The following is a 21,076-nucleotide window of genomic DNA, read 5'->3' on the forward strand; positions in this document are numbered from 1 at the left end:
TTGTGAATAAGTATGTATGTGGTGCCCTTAATAAAGCGACTAACCTGAACGATGGAACGTATCATTTCTGTCTGAAAAAACAATGAACATGAACTCACTTCCTGCAAGAAAATATACTTTATTTGTCCTGCAAGTGTAATACCACACAGAGTGATGTGTGAAGATCACGTGTGAATTCAAATGCTTTATGTACGTTAAAGAAAAATAACAATGAACAGCGTACACAGAATCTATGACGATTGGGATAGACGATTGGTTAATTTTTCTGATTAGATAACCGTTTCTTTGTTAGGATGTCTATCTCTGAAGATGTGATTCACACTGCGTCATTAATTATTACAATCATCTAGTTAAAAGAAGTAACCACATTATTAATCTGTAAGTCTGTAACTTACATCACTTGTGGTGTGGTGATTAAAATAGCATCGCAATGTCTTTATGAGTCATGGAGGGTTTGTGTCCCATACTAGAGAAAGTCAGATGCAAAAAAAAGCAATGGCGTCATGTAGCACGGAACAATCGGCCTATGGTCGACGATCTAGTTGAGGGTTCCTCTGCAGTTTTCGGCTCCACACAGGCAGGGGATCTTCTCGTCCTCGATGGGGAATTTATAATCATACGTGATCTCTTCGTTGACGCTGATCGGCTGGCGAGAATAGATGACTATTTTCTTTTTGGCTTCTACAGTGATGACTTTAGCGTAGCAGTTTGGCTGAAGGTGAACAGGAGAAAATAAACAGATGATTAAGAAAATCCCAACAATTATAATTACGGCAAACTGTCAGAGACTTCACGAACCAACACTCAGCAGAAATTCTTTCAAACATTATTTCTAATTGTCCACGGTGTTTGATTCTTAAATAAAAAACTAAAGCATGAGTTTTAGTTTCAGAAAAGATGTAAACATGGCTTTCAATTTGTTATTGTTGATAAACTGAATAGCTAAACTCTGACTCTGGGTTCAATCATAACCAAAGTACTAATCACTACTCACGTTACAGCTGTGGTTGATGAACCTGGCCAGGTTGCCGCACTTGGTCGCGTCGATGATGGTGTCCTGGTCGACTCGGAACAGGTAGCTGCTGCCGATGCCTTCCTGCTCATAGCGCTTCTCTCGCATGTCGGCTATCACCTGATGACAGCGTTCAAATGTCAGCAGCTCCAGAAAAAAACAGCCACTATCTTTTACACAAGACTTCAACTGAGAAGTTGTCAAGTTAAAATGAAAACTTTCTTTTCTGAAACCTCAGCCAACATCCAGAATGTACTAGGACGTTGTCATGCAGTGTAGCTTCTGAACTAGCTAGGACTTTTCTATAGTAAATTTGCTATATTAGCCTACATACTGTATATATAAACTCCAGACAAAAAAACTATCCTTGAAACTAGATATGAAGAAGATCTATATATATGTTCTGGCTATGTTTAGTAAAGGGAAAATGTTTTTCACAACAGGCCATGTCTGAGCCAATATCTGAGCATTTAGAGAGGAATAAGCTTTGACGCATTCGTTCGTCTCACCTGCCGTATGCTCTGGCCGACGTATTCGATCACCATCTCATCCGCAGCTATCGGCTCCTCTGCAAACAATCCCCAGTCATGGATGCGACTTCTGCAGAAGCGCAGCCTCTTCTTACGGAACTGAATTAAAAAACACAATACATGTATGCTTAATAATAATAATAATAATAATAATAATAATAATAATAATAATAATAATAATAATAATAATAATAATAATAATAATAATAATAACTAGACATGTATATGATGTGGATGTGGTAGCTCAGTGATTACGGTGTTGGGCTACTGATGGGAAGGTCATGGGTTCGAACCCCAGCTCCACCAAGCTGCCACTGCTAAGCCCCTGAGAAAGGCCCTTAACCCTCAGTTGTATGTCACCCTGGATAAGGGTGTCTGCTAAATGCTGTAAATGTATTTCAAAATGTTGACAATATCTATTATCATGGGATGTGGTAGCTCAGTGGTTAAGGTGTTCAACTACTGATCGGAAGGTCATTGGTTCAAATCCCAGGTCCGCCAAGTTGCCACTGCAGGGCCCCTGAGCAAGGCCCTTAACCCTCAATTGCTCAGGTGTATAAACTGAAGTAAGACAATGTAAGTCACTCTGGATAAAAGTGTCTGCTAAATGCTGTAAATGTATATATGACTGGTGAATAAACCACCAGGCCAGAGTAGAGTGTAAAATTGTTTAATTTACAATAAGATGTGTGGTAAAGGATTCAGACTTTTGTCATGTGAGTCCCACCTTCAGTTGGTTGAACTTGAGCAGGTCGCTGTCGCAGCTGAAGGAGGAAAGCAGGCGCCGTTGTTCAGCTCGGAAATCCGAACCGGAACGGGATGACGAGGGAAGCTGAGCTGACACATTCTTATATTGCATGGACACAGAATTCATAAAAAATGAATCAAAAGCCATGTATGTATGGTTTCGTAAGGTTATGTAAGTTCATTTGCATCGAATTTGTATACGTTACTGTAGTTCAAATAAAATGAGTAGATTTTGCTGGTTATCATTAAACATTATTAGAAATAGCAAACTGCATTGTATATTGTGTTGTGCAGCCTTAAAAAAAATAAGATTTAAATACCAAGCATCTGATGTGGTATGTGAGATGCGAAGGCTTTGTCGTCTATGTTGTTTAGATAGACTTCAGTAATAATACAACTTTGCTTTCACTCACAATTCCCACCTGAGTGTCTGCAGTCGGCTCTCCCGAGGCGGTGTGTGTGTGTCTGAGGTAGCGCAGTTTGTCCCTCTTGCTGATGACGTAAAATCCCTCTGTACGTGAGGATGCAGTCGTGTGATAGCGAGACCCGCATGGCAGTTTTGGTGGCCATTCCAGAGGAACGCTGCTTGGTGAAATGAAGTCAAGGAACACACATATACACACACTAGGTCTTGTGAAATAGCACTGAGATTCAGCTACAAAAAAAAGTACAATAGGGTTGTTCGAAAATAAACAGTTTTATGTAATGCTCATGTAACAGGCCGCGCTGTAATACAGACAGCCTGCCAGCAGAGGGCGACAGCAGCGCACAGTCTGAATCGTCAGGCAGGAAAACTCATTTGATCAATAAGAGGTCTTATTTATATGAATATAGCAGGTCCATTTTAGTTCATTTCAGTGTTTTAATGTAACGAAGTACAAATACTTCGTTACTGTACTTAAGTAGAAATGTCACGTATCTGTACTTTACTTCGCTATTTAAATTTATGTCAACTTTCACTTTTACTCCACTACATTTTCTAGATAAAATGTATACTTTTACTCCGCTATATTTCCACTAGGCATCTTCGTTACTCGTTACTACAAAAAAAAAAGAAATAATAAAATTGCGACTGCAATAAGTAGGTTTGGCGAATCACAGCTCCTAGATTGCATTACGCAGCTCCGCACGCTCTATTTCAGCGTAATGTTGCCAAAAGGAGGCGGAAGCACAACTGAACCCGAGCCACAACAGAGCCACATTTTTTACTGTGTTACCACAAAGAGCCACATCATACACATGGGCACACATGATCATCACCTTTTTTCCTGCCATTTTGAGAGCGAACTTGACACAAATTGTTTACTCAAATGATTTTGCTCCTACTGGGAAACTTTGAAGTATTTTCATCCCACTCACATGCGCGTTTGACGAAAATACCGTATTTAACTCAAGCGAAGCGAACACGCACAATAAAAAGACACACAAACTTCGATATGAACGTAAGAACCGCATGAAACCGGGCAAAGAGCCGCATGCGGCTCGGGAGCCGCGGTTTAGCCTCCTCTGTCGTAGACGACCACCCCGACGATAGTGGTGAACAGGGTGAAGAAGATAACGTTATACACCCGTGGCCGTATTTGCAAGAAATGTTTCTGTACATTGGAATGAAAGATTCTTCCTACCGGATGAAGTGTCTCTTATGCCTACCGAAAATCACTGAAATTTTACTTTTTACTTTTACTTCAAATACTTAAGTACATTAAATATCAGAAAATGACTTTTGATACTTAAGTACAGTAAATATCAGATACTTTAAGACTTTTACTTGAGTAATATTCTAACAGGTGACTTTCACTTCTACCAAAGTCTTTTTCTAGTACGATACTTGTACTTTTACTCAAGTATTGCTTTCTAATACTTTATACAACACTGGTTCATTTAGACTAAATGTAGAACTTTGCATCTTTAAATGCAGAAATGTGAATCATTCTTAGCCTTGCATTTATAAGTTTTCTGAAACTCATAAACCCTGTTTGTTTGTGGACGCGGACGGATAATCTAAATAAGGATATGAGGATGAGGAACCCAGTGTGTGCTTTTGAGCCAGTCGAAGGTGTTGTTTTGCAGCAGCAGCATCTTCTCGTATGTGGCCTTCAGGTGGCTGATCTCCTCCATGTTCACTCCTTTGGTCCAGACGGCATCGATCAGCAGCCTTTCTCTCCGTTTGGACCGAGGGGCAAACAAAGAAGTGTGAGGCCATGACTTTCTCCTTCTCCATGGGTACAGCGGTTTTAGGGATCTCTGGTTCTCCTGTGGTTCCTGTTGAAGCCTGTTTTCTAATCGGTTCTCGAGTCCCTGCAGTGGCTTTTTAGCCTGATCTGCTAGTTCCTTGCTCAGACATGGAGCTGCATCACATGGTGATGATTTAGCAGATGAAACTAGCACAGGCATGTGTTGATAATCATCCTTGTTTCTCTGTGACAGGATCATTCTCCTTTTGCGCTGCATCCGCTCTCTTCTCTTCCCGAGATCATTAAAACGAGTCAGCTGATGTGTAGAAAAGCTCAAATCTTGTGTCTCTGAACTTGAGGAATCACTTGAGGAGTGAGGAGAGGAGCTGGTGCTGTGGATATGGATTTGTTGTGAGTAGTAGCTTTGACGCCGATATGTCCGGTGCTCACTCTGATGAAAATGGACGTCGATGTCCTCGGAAAGAGGCGAGGACGGATTAGTGTCTCGTCCCGGAGTTCTGGGGACCCCGCTTCCTGTGTACGGTGATACTGAGAGAAAGGAAGGAGAGAACGGGCTGTGCGTCGCCATCTTAGGCACTGCGTCTCGTGTAATCGCTGCTGTATGATATGACTGCTCGTCTCTGTTATTTCTGCCTGGTGTTTTAGGAGTTTCCTCATAGGCAGGATAGGAGGATGAGAGGGCAGGAGGAAGAGGAGACAAATACAGTGTAGGAGAGGGGAAAAGATGGAAGCCGGTCGGAGAAGGTGGAGGAGGGAGAGGCGGAGTAGGTGCAGGGGATAAAACGAGAGTTCCTGTCTCTGTTTCACAGCCGCCTCCTGGAGTACAGGGCAGTTCTACGTCATCAGGAGCAGAGAGCGATTGCCCGTACCTTAGCTCGAGCTCGGGCTCACTTGACAGAGAGCCTGTTGGTGTCGGGGGTCTGAGGTTCACAGAATCCTCGAGGAATACATTCGTATCCGTGTCCAACCCCTCATCTGTGAATGTGACAAAAAATGCAGTGAAATATTCCTCTCAGTTATCTCAGTTATTAACAATATAAACAATGTTTTTTTACAGAAGCCTCGTGTTTCGTGTGTATCGTACCAGAGGAAAACTCTCTATAAGTCGCCAATGGTGTACACTGCAGTTCCGGAGGCTCGTGGGCTGAAGAAACCAGAGCCGGGTCATACAGCTCGAGTTTGTTTGACAAGTGCTGTGTGACTGGATCCTGGCAGCCGTAGCTGTGAAGAAACACTTCCACTCGCAGCTCTTCCTGCGGATCGACGTCTATAAAGGATAGAAATACATTTAAGAAATAAATCACGCACTGCACGTCTGACCCTGAGTTTATTATCATTAGTGATCGATCATTAAACATGAGTCATTAAATGTCCATCCATTAAACATAAAGTCTGTTTGTGTGTTTAGTTATACAAATCTTTTTTTTTGTAAAAACCTATTTATTGTGTATTAGTCAAGTATACGACAATTGGGTCGTTCATTTAAAAAAAAAACATAAATAATTGTCGGGCGAAAACCTCGTATGTCCAAATTTTGTCAATTTCATATTTTTTCACATATCGATGCTATTGGTCAGTCCCCACGTGGGTCTGTTATTTTTTACAAGTTATTAACCAATCTAAAGTCTTGAAAATAGCTTGAGCGCAAATCTCTTAACTCCATTGGACACTTCAACTGTCTGAGAAATCTCGTAACTCCACCTCTTCTTCACTCCGCGGGAGAGCTTCGCGGCATTGCGTTATGTGTATTGCATCACTTATAGCCCTTAAACCTTTAAACTCTGAGTTTAGGACGATGTATATAACTACAGTCATTAGCTTTGGTTAACTATTGAAGCCTTGTCTCTTGTCAAAAGGCTCAACGTGACCGAAGCCCGACAGCGCTGATTATATATATATATATGTTGTTAGCACATTCGCCTCACACCTCCAGGGTCGGGGTTCGATTCCCGCCTCCACCTTGTGTGTGTGGAGTTTGCATGTTCTCCCCGTGCCTCGGGGGTTTCCTCCCCCGGTCCAAAGGCCTCCCCCGGGCCAATCAACCTACCGGTCCATGGTAGGTTGATTGGCATCTCTGGAAAATTGTCCGTAGTGTGTGATTGCGTGAGTGAATGAGAGTGTGTGTGTGCCCTGCGATGGGTTGGCACTCCGTCCAGGGTGTATCCTGCCTTGATGCCCGATGACGCCTGAGATAGGCACAGGCTCCCCGTGACCTGAGGTAGTTCGGATAAGCGGTAGAAGATGAATGAATGAATGAATGTTGTTTTGGAGGCAGGACCTTGGCTGTTGTGGGTGATGAAATGCCACTAAATAACTGCCTACTTGGTGGTGGCATTTCATAATGACACTTAATTGTGTTAAAATAAAAAGCGCTGTTACCCAAGATGACAGTTACTGTATGTTGGCCTTGTTGCCTCTCGATTGTTACAGCATTCAGCTTCGTTCGTGCTTACAGATGACAGAAAATCACACTGATCCTTAAAGTGTCCTAGAACTTTGAATTCTTTTTTTTTTCTTACCTAGCAGCGCGTCATCTGGGTCACCATCGTTAGACAGCGGAGCGGATGGAGTCAGAGGCGGGGCGAGCTCGTCCTCCCAGGAGTTTGGGGAAGACCGAGAGGGGGTGTGAGATACATATTCTTCAACATCATCATCTGATGAGATCCAAATCTCTTCCACTGCTCTCTTCTCCTGTGGCGCTTCAGAATATGGACTTTCTCCATCATCCTCAATGTTTTCCTCAGACTCCTCGCAGTCAGAAGAGTAACGACTCTCGTCAGACGAGCTGGAATCAAATCTTGAGGAGAGTGTGGATTCATAATCTGCGATGGAGGAGGATTCTGAAGACGCTATGCTAATTACCTCTGAAAAACGATGACAAATTCAAAACAAAATTCGGATAGAATTGTGTTAGCGTCATTGACTACTACAGACTACAGTTGTAATTGCTATATTGATACCTTTGTCTGAGTGAGTTTCATCCTCTCTCACAGCTGAAAGCTTCACTTCTCTTCCTTCTCCCTTTACAGCTGAACAACTCCCTTGCTTTCTGTCACCTTCATCTTCACCCTCATCATCATCCTTGTACCAGGAGAAGAAAATAACTTGTAAGAGTGGCGTTATCTGATGAAACAAAACTATTATCTCAGCAAGGTGTGTTATACCTGATCAGTATTTGAAATATTTCTTGTCTTGTTCTCTTCTTGCTCAGAACCCAACTTCTCCTCATTCTCAGAGTTCTTCATCTCCTCCTCTTCTTCCTGTTCCTCCTCCTCATCGCTTTCCAGCTCCAGAGGTCTGGCATGGCGCCGCTTTATCTCAGACACTCCCGGTTCCTTCCGGGGCTCTTCTGCTTCCTCATCATGGGTGTGTGTCTCCTGTCCTGCTTCTGAACGCGGCAACAAGTCACACTCGTCAGAAGATAAGACACGAGATAAAGCACAGTAGAGTTTGTTGTGAAATGAAAGAAATCAGGATTTTATTAATCTCTAACCGTGCTGATGTGACATAATGTGGATTAATAATTTGTTTTATGTTATTGTTTGTCTTGTATTACTGTATTTGTTGCATGCAATTACATTGTATGATACAGTGTATGATGAAGGATTGCAGACTGAGACCACTGAACTGACCCGTTTCCTCTGAGAGCGTGTGACCAGGTGAAGAGGACGGACGTGACTTTTTAGCCTCTACAGAGTCCTCGCCAGACGGATCCTTCCGCTTCACCTAAATATAATAATAATAGCAATAAGAATACCAGACGTAAGCAACCCAAAACAAAGGTAAAGCACAGTGTACCTACCAACACAAAAAGCACAGTTAATAATGATGGAGGCAGAATACTGAAAAATCTAGACTTTTTTTTTAAACATTCACTGTTTCCCAACCTAAAATCTCTCCGTGGCTTATTTTGTTTCAGAACAAACTTAGCAATAATGCAGATTAACCAACTTCTTGTTGATTCGCATCGTGTCAATACTTCCTGGTACTGAAGACAATCCACGTCCTCGATTGTTTCTGAGATCATCGCAGGCCCTTTTTGTATTTTATTCTGTGTCCCTATTGCATGGACATCCTAAATAAAGTATACTCACTCACTCACTCATTTTCTACCGCTTATCCGAACTACCTCGGGTCACGGGGAGCCTGTGCCTATCTCAGGCGTCATCGGGCATCAAGGCAGGATACACCCTGGACGGAGTGCCAACCCATCGCAGGGCACACACACACACACACTCTCATTCACTCACACAATCACACACTACGGACAATTTTCCAGAGATGCCAATCAACCTACCATGCATGTCTTTGGACCGGGGGAGGAAACCGGAGTACCCGGAGGAAACCCCCGAGGCACGGGGAGAACATGCAAACTCCACACACACAAGGTGGAGGCGGGAATCTGACCCCCAACCCTGGAGGTGTGAGCCGAACGTGCTAACCACTAAGCCACCGTGCCCCACTAGATAAAGTATATTATAAGTGAAATATAAAGGCATCCTTTTCCTGTATAGCGGTGCATTATTAGTTGAAACAGAAATCTTTATGATTGGTGGTACCTTAAATGAAGGCAGTTTGAGGGCAGAGCGGCGACCCAACCCCAGACCTGTGCCTATTATTACACCGTCCGTCCCCATACTCTCTGCAGTCTGCCATGGCTCCAAAACTCTGTTCTTCACAGGTTCTTTCTCTTTATTTTCTCCAGATTTCACTGGAACCATCGTTGTCTACATCAACATTCAAAAGAGAGATGAAAAAATATTGTCATCTTTTAGACAACCATCACAAATTCAAGTTAAATCTATAAGGGCATGTAGTTATGAGAGGACGCATAGCTACAAACTGTAGATAATGAATCGACACCTTTTAAACCTATCAGAATCAAGAATTCAACAGCCCTGTGGTCTGACTATCGGTTACAAATGTATTTTACCTTAGCGGTGTGTTCCTTCTCATCCCACCATTGATCAAATGCTGCAAAGGCGACGCCTTCAACCATCCTGCGATGAATGTCTTTCTTCACTATGACCCTGAGTTCTGCAGCTACAGCAGCCATTACTCCATCGACTGTGGCCTTGTGGAGTGTCTTGGTCACAGGCGCGTAACCCGGAGGCGGCACTGAAGGGTCAAACACAGGTAGGTGTGGGGGTGGCCACGGCACCCTATAGCTAGGGATGACAGCCGAATTAAAAGTCGGACATGGTGCCTGTCTGACTCCATCCACAACTGTAAAGGGTGTCGGGGGAGGAAGAATGGAAAAAGGAGGTGGGAAAACAGTGTGGGATTTCCCCTGAGTTATTCTAGTCGGGATAGGAAGAGGTGCAGAAGGAGGAGGTGCTGGAGGGTTAGTCCACCTGGAGGGCCTGTTCATTTGTCCTACAGGGATCTTTGGTGTTAAGCAGAACGGTGATGGAGATACAGAGAGGTTTGATGGAGGAGGAGGAGGAGGGATTCGAACCAGTACGGGGGGCAGTACAGTAGGCAGAACTGGTGGTGGTAGAGTAGGAAAGCCTGGTGGAGGTAGGAGAACAGGTGGAGGAAGTAACGGGAATACAGGAGCAGCAGGGGAAGAGCAGGTCCCGGGTCCAATAGGCTGCTCAGAAGGTTCTTGTCTTAGAGGCAGCATATTCTGCAAAAAAATAAATAAATAAATAAAGCACTTGTAAAACACTATCAAGATTTGCTAAGAAACACTTGGAGGCTCCTGGAGAATATGGTGTCAGGATAACACAATGGAATGTTCAGATTTTTGAATTATATATTGGATTTTTTTGCAAGCTTCAATAAAGATCTGCTGCCTTTCTATGCTGTTGCTGTTAATGCTCTGGTTCCACTTTTAGTAATATTTCTAATACAGGCAACAGTGACAAGCACATATAGGAAAAAACTATGAAGGAGTTTTTACCATAGCTGTTTGGTGAGAAGGTTCCTGAGCCGGCCGTGTTGTTGAACAGACATTCGAGATGACGGGTATCTTTGACAGATGCTCGTTGCTTGGTCGAGTTTCCTCTACTTCCTCTGCTGAGTCCGGGAGTGGAAAGGGACTCATGTCCTCAAAACCCAACGTAAATGAAGTGTGCTGCGTGGAACTACAGTGACTGGAAGCTGCATGGAAATTCAGGGTAGGTGAGGCATCAGGGGATTGAGGAGAAGGAGGACCAGATTTGGAGGACAGTTGAGGAATGTTTAGGGAAACCCGATCTTCTGAGTTTTCATTCTCTTCTGCATCTGGACTCTGAGTTCCCAGGAGCATTTTTATACGACTGTCCAGGCTGCTTGGCACTTGTTCTGGAGGAAACAACCCTGATGAGGGACTTCGCTCTGGTTCAGGGGAGATACACCGTTCTGGGGTTTGTATTGCATCCTTGTCATGCTCTTGTACATCAGGAACATGGAGAGGGGAGTTAAAGATGTTACCAGGCGTTTTTTGAAGAACATCTAAAGATTTCCCCAATGGCTGTGAGCACAATGTTTGTATTTGACACAAGTTTCCCCTCTCGGATACTGGCGGAATTGGTTCCTTGTCCATGCTACCTGTAGGTGCTTCCATGGATTTTTGTCCTGTCGGTATATTCATGGTACTACTACTGTTGATAAGAGACTTATCAGGCTGCATCTGAGCAGCTGAAGATCCTTGAAATGTAACTAAAGGCACTAGATTTTTCGTGCACCCCGAACGATAGCGATATCTGTTGAGTACAGGTCTGTGCACATAGTGATGCTCCGGTCTACGGTTATATGCATTTTGATATTTAGTGCCCCATACACGATCCTTGTGCCCACCTCGAGGAGCCCTGCCAACTGTTTTGTAGGACTGGCCTCCTAATACCATGTGCCCTTTAGAGGTCCAAGAAATTTGAGTAACGTTTATTAAAGACCCCTGCCTTGTATTTGGCGTATGTGGGGTTAGCTGGACTAAGTGAGGGTTGTGATAGGTGTGTTGGGATTCAGAGGTGATGAATGGAGTTGACTGTGGGATGTGTTTTGAAGCGTGTGTATCAGTGTGCGTATCTGTTGTTTCGTTCGCAAGGCTCTCGCAGTGCGGCGGGGTTCCTGGGTTACTGTGAGATGTCGGCGAGCCATGTGGAGTGTCCTGCCAGAAACTACATGGTGTGTCCTGATGCATGCTCGAATAGGCAGTATCCATGGACATAGGGGTGGAGCAATCGAATGGGGTGGAGCCGAGGAGCGTAGAAGATGAAGATAGAAAACCATGAGACAGGCGCTTCACAGGGTCATACTCCTGCATAGAATACAGCAAAAGACTGAAATTGAAAAGCTCCAACAATTAATACGTTAACAGTTATCATGAACTCATAAAACTTTCCTTTTCGGTAAAATTTTACGAATGACATAATAGAACAATTATAATTATGCAAATGAGAAGCAGAGTGATGTGATTAATGCTAATGAGTGTGAGCAGCACGACTAAAGATGTTTACTGTAACAACTCTTTTTTTGGTGCAGAACTTCGTTCCAAATAAAACAGAGGAACCGCAGCTGCAAAATTCGAACCCAGTTAGTCACCCATTTTGGTGTCTGCCAGTTTCTCCTCTATCATGCGACTGCTACCAACCAGGAAGGTTGAGGTTTTAGGTGTTAAGACACCTCATAAGATATGTCTTCCTAAATTGTGATTTCTTAATAATAGAAATAAATACTTTGTTGTACGTTTTGTTATGTACTCGCCATTTTATTTGACAGAACTCATCACTGCTACAGTAGATAAGCATTCGTGTCACACTCACGTTGTGAGAGTCGGAGCTGTAGGTTGGTGACTGTGGTCCCCAGGACTCTTCCCCTAAAGGAAGAGTAAAGGGAGTATACAACCCACTGACAAGCAGCTGGAAATATCGTGTCCGCTTCTCTCCTGAAAGCAAAGGTTATGGCAGAATCTCAGGTTGAAAGAAATGAAGCTGACACAATTCCCCCATTTGTCCCAATTTTGCCCTTCTCTTGGCTCAATAATACAAAATCACATTTATCTATATTTATTTATTATAACCAGTCCACTAAAAAAACAAATATAACAAATGAATATTTGTTCATATGCAACATGAACAAAAGTATGTGCCCCCCTGACCATCACCATATTTGGAACCGAGAGGAGAAAACCTAATCCAGCACGACAATGCGCCTGTGCACAAAGTAAGCTCCATGAAGACACGGTCTGCCAAGACTGTTGTCAAAGAACTCAAGTGTCTTTGCACAGAGCACTGAATACCTTCGTGATGAACTGGAACACTGACTGCATCAGACATCAGACCTCCTCACCATCCCAACATCAGTGCTTGATTTCACTGTTCATGTTGTTAATGGGCACAGATACACTTCTGTAACTAGTGGAAAGCCATCCCAATAAAAGTGGAGCTTAATATATAACAGATAAAAGGGGATTTAATCCCCTTATGTGATGGTCAGAAGGGCGCATACATTTGGCAAAATGTAGATACACAAAGTCCTTTTTGTCCAGTTTTGTCCACATAAATTATTCTGATTAAGATATTCAACAAACAGTTTTTTTGGCTGACAGGAATATTGTAAAAATGTCAATTTTGCCAATTTTTTATCTTTAACAATCCAAACCCTAGAGACTAAGGGGTACAAAAACGCTTTTCTTACCCCTTGGGTCCAACTCCACATGAATGTGGTTTCCCATAACTGAAGTAGTGTGTAGTTTTTGCACCGCCTCATTGGCTCCTCGGACAGTTTCAAAAATGACTTTGGCTATTCCTAAATGTTTCTTATTCCTGGGGTTGAACAAAACCTCCACCTCTTGGATCTCTCCAAACTTTCGGCACATGTCCGTTAAGAACGAGGCCTTGATGTTGTCATTCAGCCTGCCGAACGTCACCTCCTTCGGTGCGCCGACATAATTCTCATCGACCTATAAAAAAATGTACTGGTGAATGGGTCATTTCCTTCTCGCGGATTATTAATAAACAAATAATACACCAACGACGGGACAGAAAAAATTTACAAATTTGATGCTATCACCTTGAACTTGGGGACTGGCAGATTTGTCTCTTTAAATTTGGTCCAAAAACGAGCAATTCTGGGGTCTCTGACTTCTGGTGGGTGAATTCCAGGATTCTGTGGAAAATGATTTGTGTGTGTTATTTCATTTGGTGTTGCTCTCTCTGAGTGTTGGATTTTTCTTTTATTCACAAAGGACAATTTGACTCAGAACAATTAAAAGAGGTATAAGACGCTAAATATGATTAGGGGAATTCTTTATATATGATTTTGCATTCAGAGCTTGTGTACTTTCCTATAACAAGAAGTCCTCATGTGTCTTATCCATATTATTCCATACATTCATTCATTCATTTTCTACCGCTTATCCGAACTACCTCAGGTCACGGGGAGCCTGTGCCTATCTCAGGCGTCATCGGGCATCGAGGCAGGATACACCCTGGACGGAGTGCCAACCCATCGCAGTGCACACACACACTCTCATTCACTCACGCAATCACACACTACGGACAATTTTCCAGAGATGCCAATCAACCTACCATGCATGTCTTTGGACCGGGGGAGGAAACCGGAGTACCCGGAGGAAACCCCCGAGGCACGGGGAGAACATGCAAACTCCACACACACAAGGTGGAGGCGGGAATCGAACCCCCAAACCTGGAGGTGTGAGGCGAACGTGCTAACCACTAAACCACCGTGCCCCCCTTTATTCCATACAGTTTTTATTTTTTTTATGGAAACCACTTTCATATTTTTTATCCATTTAAAGTTTCATTACTGTTTGTATCTGATATCACTTCAACCTAAAAAGCTGTTCTGACACTGAGGGCTCCATAAAACCCCACTTTATGAACAATTACACAAATCTGTTATATAATGTTTTGATTAATTGATTATTACACTTATATTACATGTAAAGACTACCATGCAAATCCCTGTTAACGAGGCGTTACTACAGAACCTGTGACATATTCAAACAAGCGCACTGAAATACACAGTGATTTGCCTGGGAATTAGTCAACACCTTCTGACCCATTCTGAATTAAGAACTCAAAAGCATTTTTGACATAAAAATTAATAGCTGGGTTTTAAATTTCGGTTTATGTGCTCGGGCGGTTACATGACCTGCTGCTAGGCAGTGAGGTATTTTGCAAGTCAATAACTTCACATGTCACATCCATCACATGTGTAACCTTGCACTAGTCGTATTAACAAAAGCAAGAAATAAATTAGATTTTTAAATCTAACGTTGTTTTATTTAGACGAATACTATTTAGGTAGGAGTTTCCCCTTTTACGGAAAAGGATCGAATTAATTTCTGAAAAAAATTATACGAACATTAAAAGATTAACAACATTTAATCAGTGGTCATTTGACAATAACAACCATATAACTAGCAATCATGACAAGCTGAATTAAAGTACTACTGTAAATGCTATAAGAGACAACAAACAAGTGAATATGTTTACAAACCCAGAGGAAAAAATCTAGCATAAACTTAAATCAATGAAAACGAAAGCCACTTCTTTAAACATTTCATGAGTAGAAAGTCATCAGTGGCTCCATGTTAGCCTTCATACAGTACACAATCAGCATTAAAAGTTTAGCTGAGTGACGGCTCGTGGAAACTCAGCCTGAAGTCACTCAGGTTACAGTCGACCTGTTCACCAGCGCTGTGTTTAGATTAGATTTGCCTAAACTATTTACGACCCCAACACCTGCCAAATGACTAAATGTAAATACCTCTTCCCCTGGCCTTCTGCCATATGGATGATTTTAAGCATAAACGTAAAAGTGTGGTTTAGCACCTGAGGGATGTCATGGCTCAGGGAAGCTCAGGTAAATTCCTGCTTTCCCTTTTAAATCCCTGATGATCTGGAAGCTCTAGAAACAGCTGTATTTGTCTTGCTAAAAACCTAAAAAAAATAAACCATCATCTACTAGTAACCTTGTTTAAAACTCACAGGTGTGCTGAAATGCAGTCCATCATAGCGATAGAGCTTTTCCTTTCCACTGTCCAACACTGGATCAACAAGCAGTTTGTAGCTGCTCCAGTTTGGCGTTCTTTCCGCTCCAGACTCAACACATTCTGTATTCAGTGGAAAAAAAAGAATAACAATTAAGATCTTCTCACTAAAAAAATTTTTTAGCATCCGTAAATCTGAGTTGAACGAGTTACTATTACTACAGCAGTTATTAATTAATTATATATTCATTATTACAGGAAAATGTTTTACAGATTTTTTAAAAATCCATTGATTTAGTAAAATAGGATCGAATAAATAAGACTTTCTGAATGATTATAACATCTTAAATATGAGATTTGTCATGACAGATCATACAGGAGGTGGAGGAAATAATGGAAATCAAAAGACTAACTTTATTTTGGGATACAATGTACCTCTAAAGCAGTTTTAATCCAATCTTGGTAAGACAGCTACAGAAATAAATCTACTTCTTGAAGACAGAACATAACTAGCATTTCTATAATTGGTTAAAATTTTTAGTCTGTCGATATTTGTGTAGTCTGTTTTGTATTTTAAAATATCGTTTATTGTTTATATACAATATAATAGTATACAATATAATATTATATACAATATTGTATATTTTATATACAATATAATAGCATACAATATAATATTATATACAATATTTTATAAAGTTACATTAAATTTTGTATAGTTACATTATATATTGTATATTGTACAATATTTTATACAATATAATATTATATACAATATTGTATATTTTTTATACAATATAATAGTATACAATATAATATTATATACAATATTTAATATTTTTATATACAATATTATATTATATACAATATTGTATATAAAAATATACAATATTGTATATAATATTATATACAATATTGTATATTTCTTATGCAATATAATAGTATACAATATAATATTATATACAATATTGTATCTTTTTATATACAATATAATAGCATACAATATAATATTATATACAATATTGTATATTTTTTATATATAATATAATACACTTAAAGAATATGAAGTTAGCAAAATTTGAGAATAAAAAAAAACACCATTATTCAAATATTATAAAAAGCATCACTTTCACACTTTTTCATAATTATTAACGTATTATGTTGTATTCTTGGTATTCCATCACACACACACACACACACACATTTTATGCTAATGCTACACTTAATATAAAGACAATTATGAAACATTAATTAAGGTGTAAACATTGAGGCCTGGTCAAAAATGGCTGACACCATTAACACCATACAAGATGTAATAATTCATTGGAGAATAAACTGTTGATTAAGAATAAACTAAAGCAGGTAAGTTGTAATGGATTTATTTATTAAAACATAATAATTAAAGCATTTAAACTAAGGGTAATGCTGACGGTAATGATGTTTAAATGGACTGGTCCAGGCCTGAGGAGGAACCACAGCATCACCCTTACCGTTATCTCCCTGTCCCTCCTTCTCGAAGCTGTCGCTCATCATTTGCACTCATTGTACACTGTTATTAACAGCCACTTCTCGTTCAAGTGAAACTCTTCCCCTTAAAAACAGACAGATAAACGGTTCGTATCGCTGTTATTCAGCTGCATTGTTGCGACTTGTGCTTTCTCCTGAGGGATAAACCTGCATCACAACAGGTGGGAGTCACCTGGCGCCCCGCCTTACAGGTGCATCACCCTGCCATCACGCTGCGTGTTGCCAGATTGGGACCGATCCCTTATATTACTTTACTCTCCGTGGCCTTTTTTTTTTTTTTTTTTTTTTTTTTAGAATATAAAAATGTTCTATTATGTAAATTAATAACTTAATTATGCTTTATATAGGTTTTAAAAATATCAACACTTATTCCCGATACTGTGGTATAACGAACGCGCGGAGTGGGAGGGATTTTAAAATATCGCTACAAGGCAACCGAGCAGTATCCAAATAAATCTGGCGACTACAAAAAGATCCATTACGTCAGGAAATCTGACCAATCATATGAATCGTGAGGGAGGAAGTTCGGGGAAGATGATAAACTCAGAGATGCCTAGTTACACTTATTATTAGTGTTTTTTTTTTTTTTTAATGATTAAAAAGAAAGAACACTAAAGTTTTCATAGAAGTCCTTTATTAATTGTATTCTTTTATATTGCTTTGACAAAACAGCTTATCCGAGCAATTAGCATCTTACAGCTCAGCGACCTTTACAGAAGCAGCTACCCAGACACCCGTAACCTAGGTAACAGCAACAGAGAGATTGTTGCTTGGCAACAAGCAGACACGCGGTCAGAAGTAAATGACTGGATGCAAGTGCAAGAGATGAAGAAGAAGACGGATTTAAACAAATAGCTGTATTATTATGCTCTAGTGCAAACTTTGCATACAAATAAACATAAATGCTGGCTAAACTTGTGCTTAAACCTAATACTGTTTTTAAAATGTATATGAACAAGCAAATGATATTAAATTAATCCTAAGGTAGTGTACATATAAGCTTAAAAAAGTAAAAAAATAAAATAAAAAAAAAAACAAAGTTAAAAGTATATATTTAAAAGCAATTTATGTAAAAAAAAATAAATAAATAAACATAGTCCGTAGTGTGTGATTGCGTGAGAGAATGAGAGTGTGTGTGTGTGTGCCCTGCAATGGGTTGGCACTCCGTCCAGGGTGTATCCTGCCTTGATGCCCAATGACGCCTGAGATAGGCACAGGCTCCCCGTGACCCGAGATAGTTCGGATAAGCGGTAGAAGATGAGTGAGAGTGAGTGAAAATAAACATAAAAAACTGAATACAAAACTAATTTTTTTTTGCACTCAGCTTATACAATTTGTTTTAGTGTCCCAATGATTCTTGTCCTACTTTTCACACGTCTCATCCTCCGTGGCTGAAAATTAAAAAACACAAGGATGAATTTCAAACTTTTAAATGGAGCAAAACCAAAATCTAAAACTTTCACCAAGTTGAACATATGAACATATCTGTGTGATGGGATCTGTTACTCATTTAAATGAATCCTTATCTATCTATCTATCTATCTATCTATCTATCTATCTATCTATCTATCTATCTATCTATCTATCTATCTATCTATCTATATATATATGTGTGTGTGTGTGTATGTACATGAAATAAAATAACACATAATCCGGTACATGTACATCAAGACTATTTTCTGTTCTGACACTTGGGTGGTGAAATGAACGTCCCCTAGACGCCCTAACAGCTGAGTCAGAAGCAGTTTACTGACCTACTTAAATTAGCACTAAAAGTCTGTGTTTATGTTTTATCTTACTATATGATATTCCCAACAGAGTTTTGACAACAGAGACCGTATTTCTATAAGTCGTTCTGGATAAGGACATCTGCCAAACGGCATAAACGTAAATGTTACGGTCGTGTGTTTAAATCCCAGCACCACCATAATGCCAGGATTGTGTCCTTGATCAAGACCTTTAACCTTCAGCTGTCGTTTCTTGCTTCAACCAAAAGAGCAAATTGACCGGATTATGTTGTCTTATTATGTAAGATATTCCATCACTTTATCAGAAATATGTTGTATAGTTGTTTACTGTGGGCTTTACCCAAGCTGCCAGAACAAGACTATAAAAAAAGGACAGGATTTGATTTAACATGGAATTTATTTAGTAAGAAAATATTAATTTGATTAGTTTTTATGCTTGCAAATTGCACATAATGCTTTCTGTTTTTATTTCAGGCAGTTAAACTTGAGAGAACAGTGAGCAGCATTTCTGCAACAAAACATCCTCCTTTGACTTTCTAATACATGAGGAACTGACAGCCACTGAACAGAGAGATGTAGCCGTACCCCAGTAGACGTTCATTTTGTTGTCTTGGCTGAGGTGCGTAGCAGTGCAGGTGTAGTTGTGCTTCTGTTGGAGCTCTTCAGCACTGATCTCTACAGTCTTTCTCATCTGATAGGTTCCATCTGCATTAGGCAAAAGATCTCCCGTAGTGATGAGGTCCTCAGGTACGCCCTGGCCATCTTTCAGCAGCGTCACGTTGATGTGTCGTGGGTAAAACCCGGTGGCCAGGCAGGTCAGACGAGCACCTCCGGAGTCCGAGTTGAGTTGCTTCATGAGTCTCACTTTGGGCTTCACTTGGTAGATAAGAAGAAGAAGAAGAAAAGAAGAAATTCTGGTAAACATCCAAAAATACTATACATCTTTTCATGGATAAACCCTTCCAAAGCCATTCCATTAACAATGGTAAGTTGGGGGAAAAAAACAAAGACTGAACAAACACAGAATTCATGAGAGTGAATTTACCTTTCCTCAGTACATAGTTCTTCAAAGTTTTAAGTAATTCATGTAATGCTGTGGTGCATAAAGGTTGCAGGAAATGGAGGTACAATGCTTTGTGATGCTCATACTTGGACGTGTCAAAGGCTATAGGCCACGTCATGTCGGCGTGCAGCGAATGCTGGTGTATATTATAGTCCATCTCAAATCCACTCAAGCCGTTGAAAGAATCAATCATCTTCATTTGTCCTTGCACGTTATTGCTCAACAATTCACAACACTCCAGCCTCTGTTCCACATGGACACCTAGAGCGGAAAAAAGTCACACTGGTTGTATTTTTCCTATTTTAAAGGCTACACTTGTGTTTCTTCTAACTAGATTGTACTGTACTGTATCTCTATCCTTCTACCTTTGGAGCAGTTGAAGTGCTGCTTCAGATGATGTGCTCGTGTTTGCATTTCTTTTTGCAGTGCTCCGAATATCAATTTCGAAAAATACTGCTCTTCATCGTTTATTGCTCTGTCTATTCGCATAACTGTCTTTTGCTGGTCTGAATCGTAGCTTGAGACTATTATATCATCCAGCATGATCAGGACGGTGAACTCAGGGAAAGGCGTCTCTCCGATGATGAACGTCGCCACCGAGCACAGAGAGTGGGAACCTGTGATGGGCAACAAATCGGGGCTGTGTTCCAATATTGTTTCTGACAAACAATTATTAACTTCTTCTTATCCCCCTTATGTGCTTGAAGTTAGTCAGAATGCATTGGAACAAAGTTAATAGTTCTAGTAGCACCACTAATAACTAGTTAAGGTTCCTAAATAAACATTGATTATTTTCCTATAGCAGCATGCTTTGAAATAAATGATGATTGGAATTTATATTTAACACATATACTACTGTAAACACCAAATATTTAAGCTTCAGAGCCTCAGAGTTCATTTCCTTTAAAAGAGAACGTACCTGCATTGGTAGATGATACAAATGTGAGAAGGCTTAGTAAAACGCTACCAAAAAGTTCCTTCATGTTTGCATGTGTGCTCATAAGACTGTATAGCTCTGAAAAAAATATATATTTAAAAAAAAAACATCATCGTTTCCTCCTTTCAGAGTCAAACTCCTCCCTGGTGGGTTTTTTTTTCCCTACCACAAATGAGGAAGGTGAAGCAGTGTGACATTCCAGGATGTTTCAAATTCCCCAGATTTTCTTCTCTAGTTATGCCACAACATCTCATTTTTTAAACAGTTTTATTTTACCACTATGCCTAAGACTAAATGCTGATGCAGATTATGATCTAAAATGGAATTTGGCCTAAAACAGGTCATGCATCACCTTCTGATGGAGTCAGACAGGTT

The 21,076-nt window shown here is 40.5% G+C and overlaps 2 protein-coding genes across 2 annotated transcripts; both read right to left on the reverse strand.

The window, feature by feature from the left end:
- Nucleotides 1–398: 398 nt before the first annotated feature.
- Nucleotides 399–16,956, reverse strand: setd1bb (SET domain containing 1B, histone lysine methyltransferase b). Its single transcript, XM_060882520.1, has 19 exons — nucleotides 16,857–16,956; nucleotides 15,425–15,549; nucleotides 13,482–13,577; nucleotides 13,107–13,371; nucleotides 12,233–12,354; nucleotides 10,390–11,727; nucleotides 9,418–10,113; nucleotides 9,044–9,211; nucleotides 8,117–8,210; nucleotides 7,649–7,872; nucleotides 7,445–7,565; nucleotides 7,004–7,348; nucleotides 5,569–5,751; nucleotides 4,305–5,459; nucleotides 2,703–2,878; nucleotides 2,270–2,389; nucleotides 1,522–1,641; nucleotides 995–1,132; nucleotides 399–712 (listed from the first exon to the last, which is right to left on the reverse strand). The coding sequence occupies exons 1-19, from the start codon at nucleotides 16,954–16,956 to the stop codon at nucleotides 539–541; spliced, it is 5,760 nt and encodes a 1,919-aa protein (XP_060738503.1). The 3' UTR covers nucleotides 399–538.
- Nucleotides 16,957–18,075: 1,119 nt separating this feature from the next.
- LOC132853621 (major histocompatibility complex class I-related gene protein-like) lies at nucleotides 18,076–20,783 on the reverse strand. Its single transcript, XM_060881507.1, has 5 exons — nucleotides 20,684–20,783; nucleotides 20,130–20,381; nucleotides 19,747–20,025; nucleotides 19,287–19,577; nucleotides 18,076–18,344 (listed from the first exon to the last, which is right to left on the reverse strand). Exons 1-5 carry the CDS (start codon nucleotides 20,763–20,765, stop codon nucleotides 18,316–18,318), a joined length of 933 nt encoding a protein of 310 aa, XP_060737490.1. The 5' UTR covers nucleotides 20,766–20,783; the 3' UTR covers nucleotides 18,076–18,315.
- Nucleotides 20,784–21,076: the final 293 nt, after the last annotated feature.

The sequence above is a fragment of the Tachysurus vachellii genome, chromosome 11 (assembly GCF_030014155.1).
Source record: "Tachysurus vachellii isolate PV-2020 chromosome 11, HZAU_Pvac_v1, whole genome shotgun sequence".
NCBI classification, from domain to species: Eukaryota; Metazoa; Chordata; class Actinopteri; order Siluriformes; family Bagridae; genus Tachysurus; species Tachysurus vachellii.

What these genes read in the sequence shown, in the direction of transcription:
- setd1bb (XM_060882520.1), bottom strand. Translation starts at nt 16,956, where the DNA reads ATGAGCGACAGCTTCGAGAAGGAGGGACAGGGAGATAACGGTAAGGGT. An exon ending in GACTGCATTTCAGCACACCT is followed by an intron (nt 13,578 to 15,424) that starts GTGAGTTTTAAA and finishes CATTTTCCACAG; the next exon opens with AATCCTGGAATTCACCCACC. An exon ending in TCAAGTTCAACCAACTGAAG is followed by an intron (nt 1,642 to 2,269) that starts GTGGGACTCACA and finishes TTTTTAATTCAG; the next exon opens with TTCCGTAAGAAGAGGCTGCG.
- LOC132853621 (XM_060881507.1), bottom strand. Translation starts at nt 20,765, where the DNA reads ATGAGCACACATGCAAACATGAAGGAACTTTTTGGTAGCGTTTTACTA. An exon ending in TGTATCATCTACCAATGCAG is followed by an intron (nt 20,382 to 20,683) that starts GTACGTTCTCTT and finishes TGCCCATCACAG; the next exon opens with GTTCCCACTCTCTGTGCTCG. An exon ending in GCACTTCAACTGCTCCAAAG is followed by an intron (nt 20,026 to 20,129) that starts GTAGAAGGATAG and finishes TTTCCGCTCTAG; the next exon opens with GTGTCCATGTGGAACAGAGG.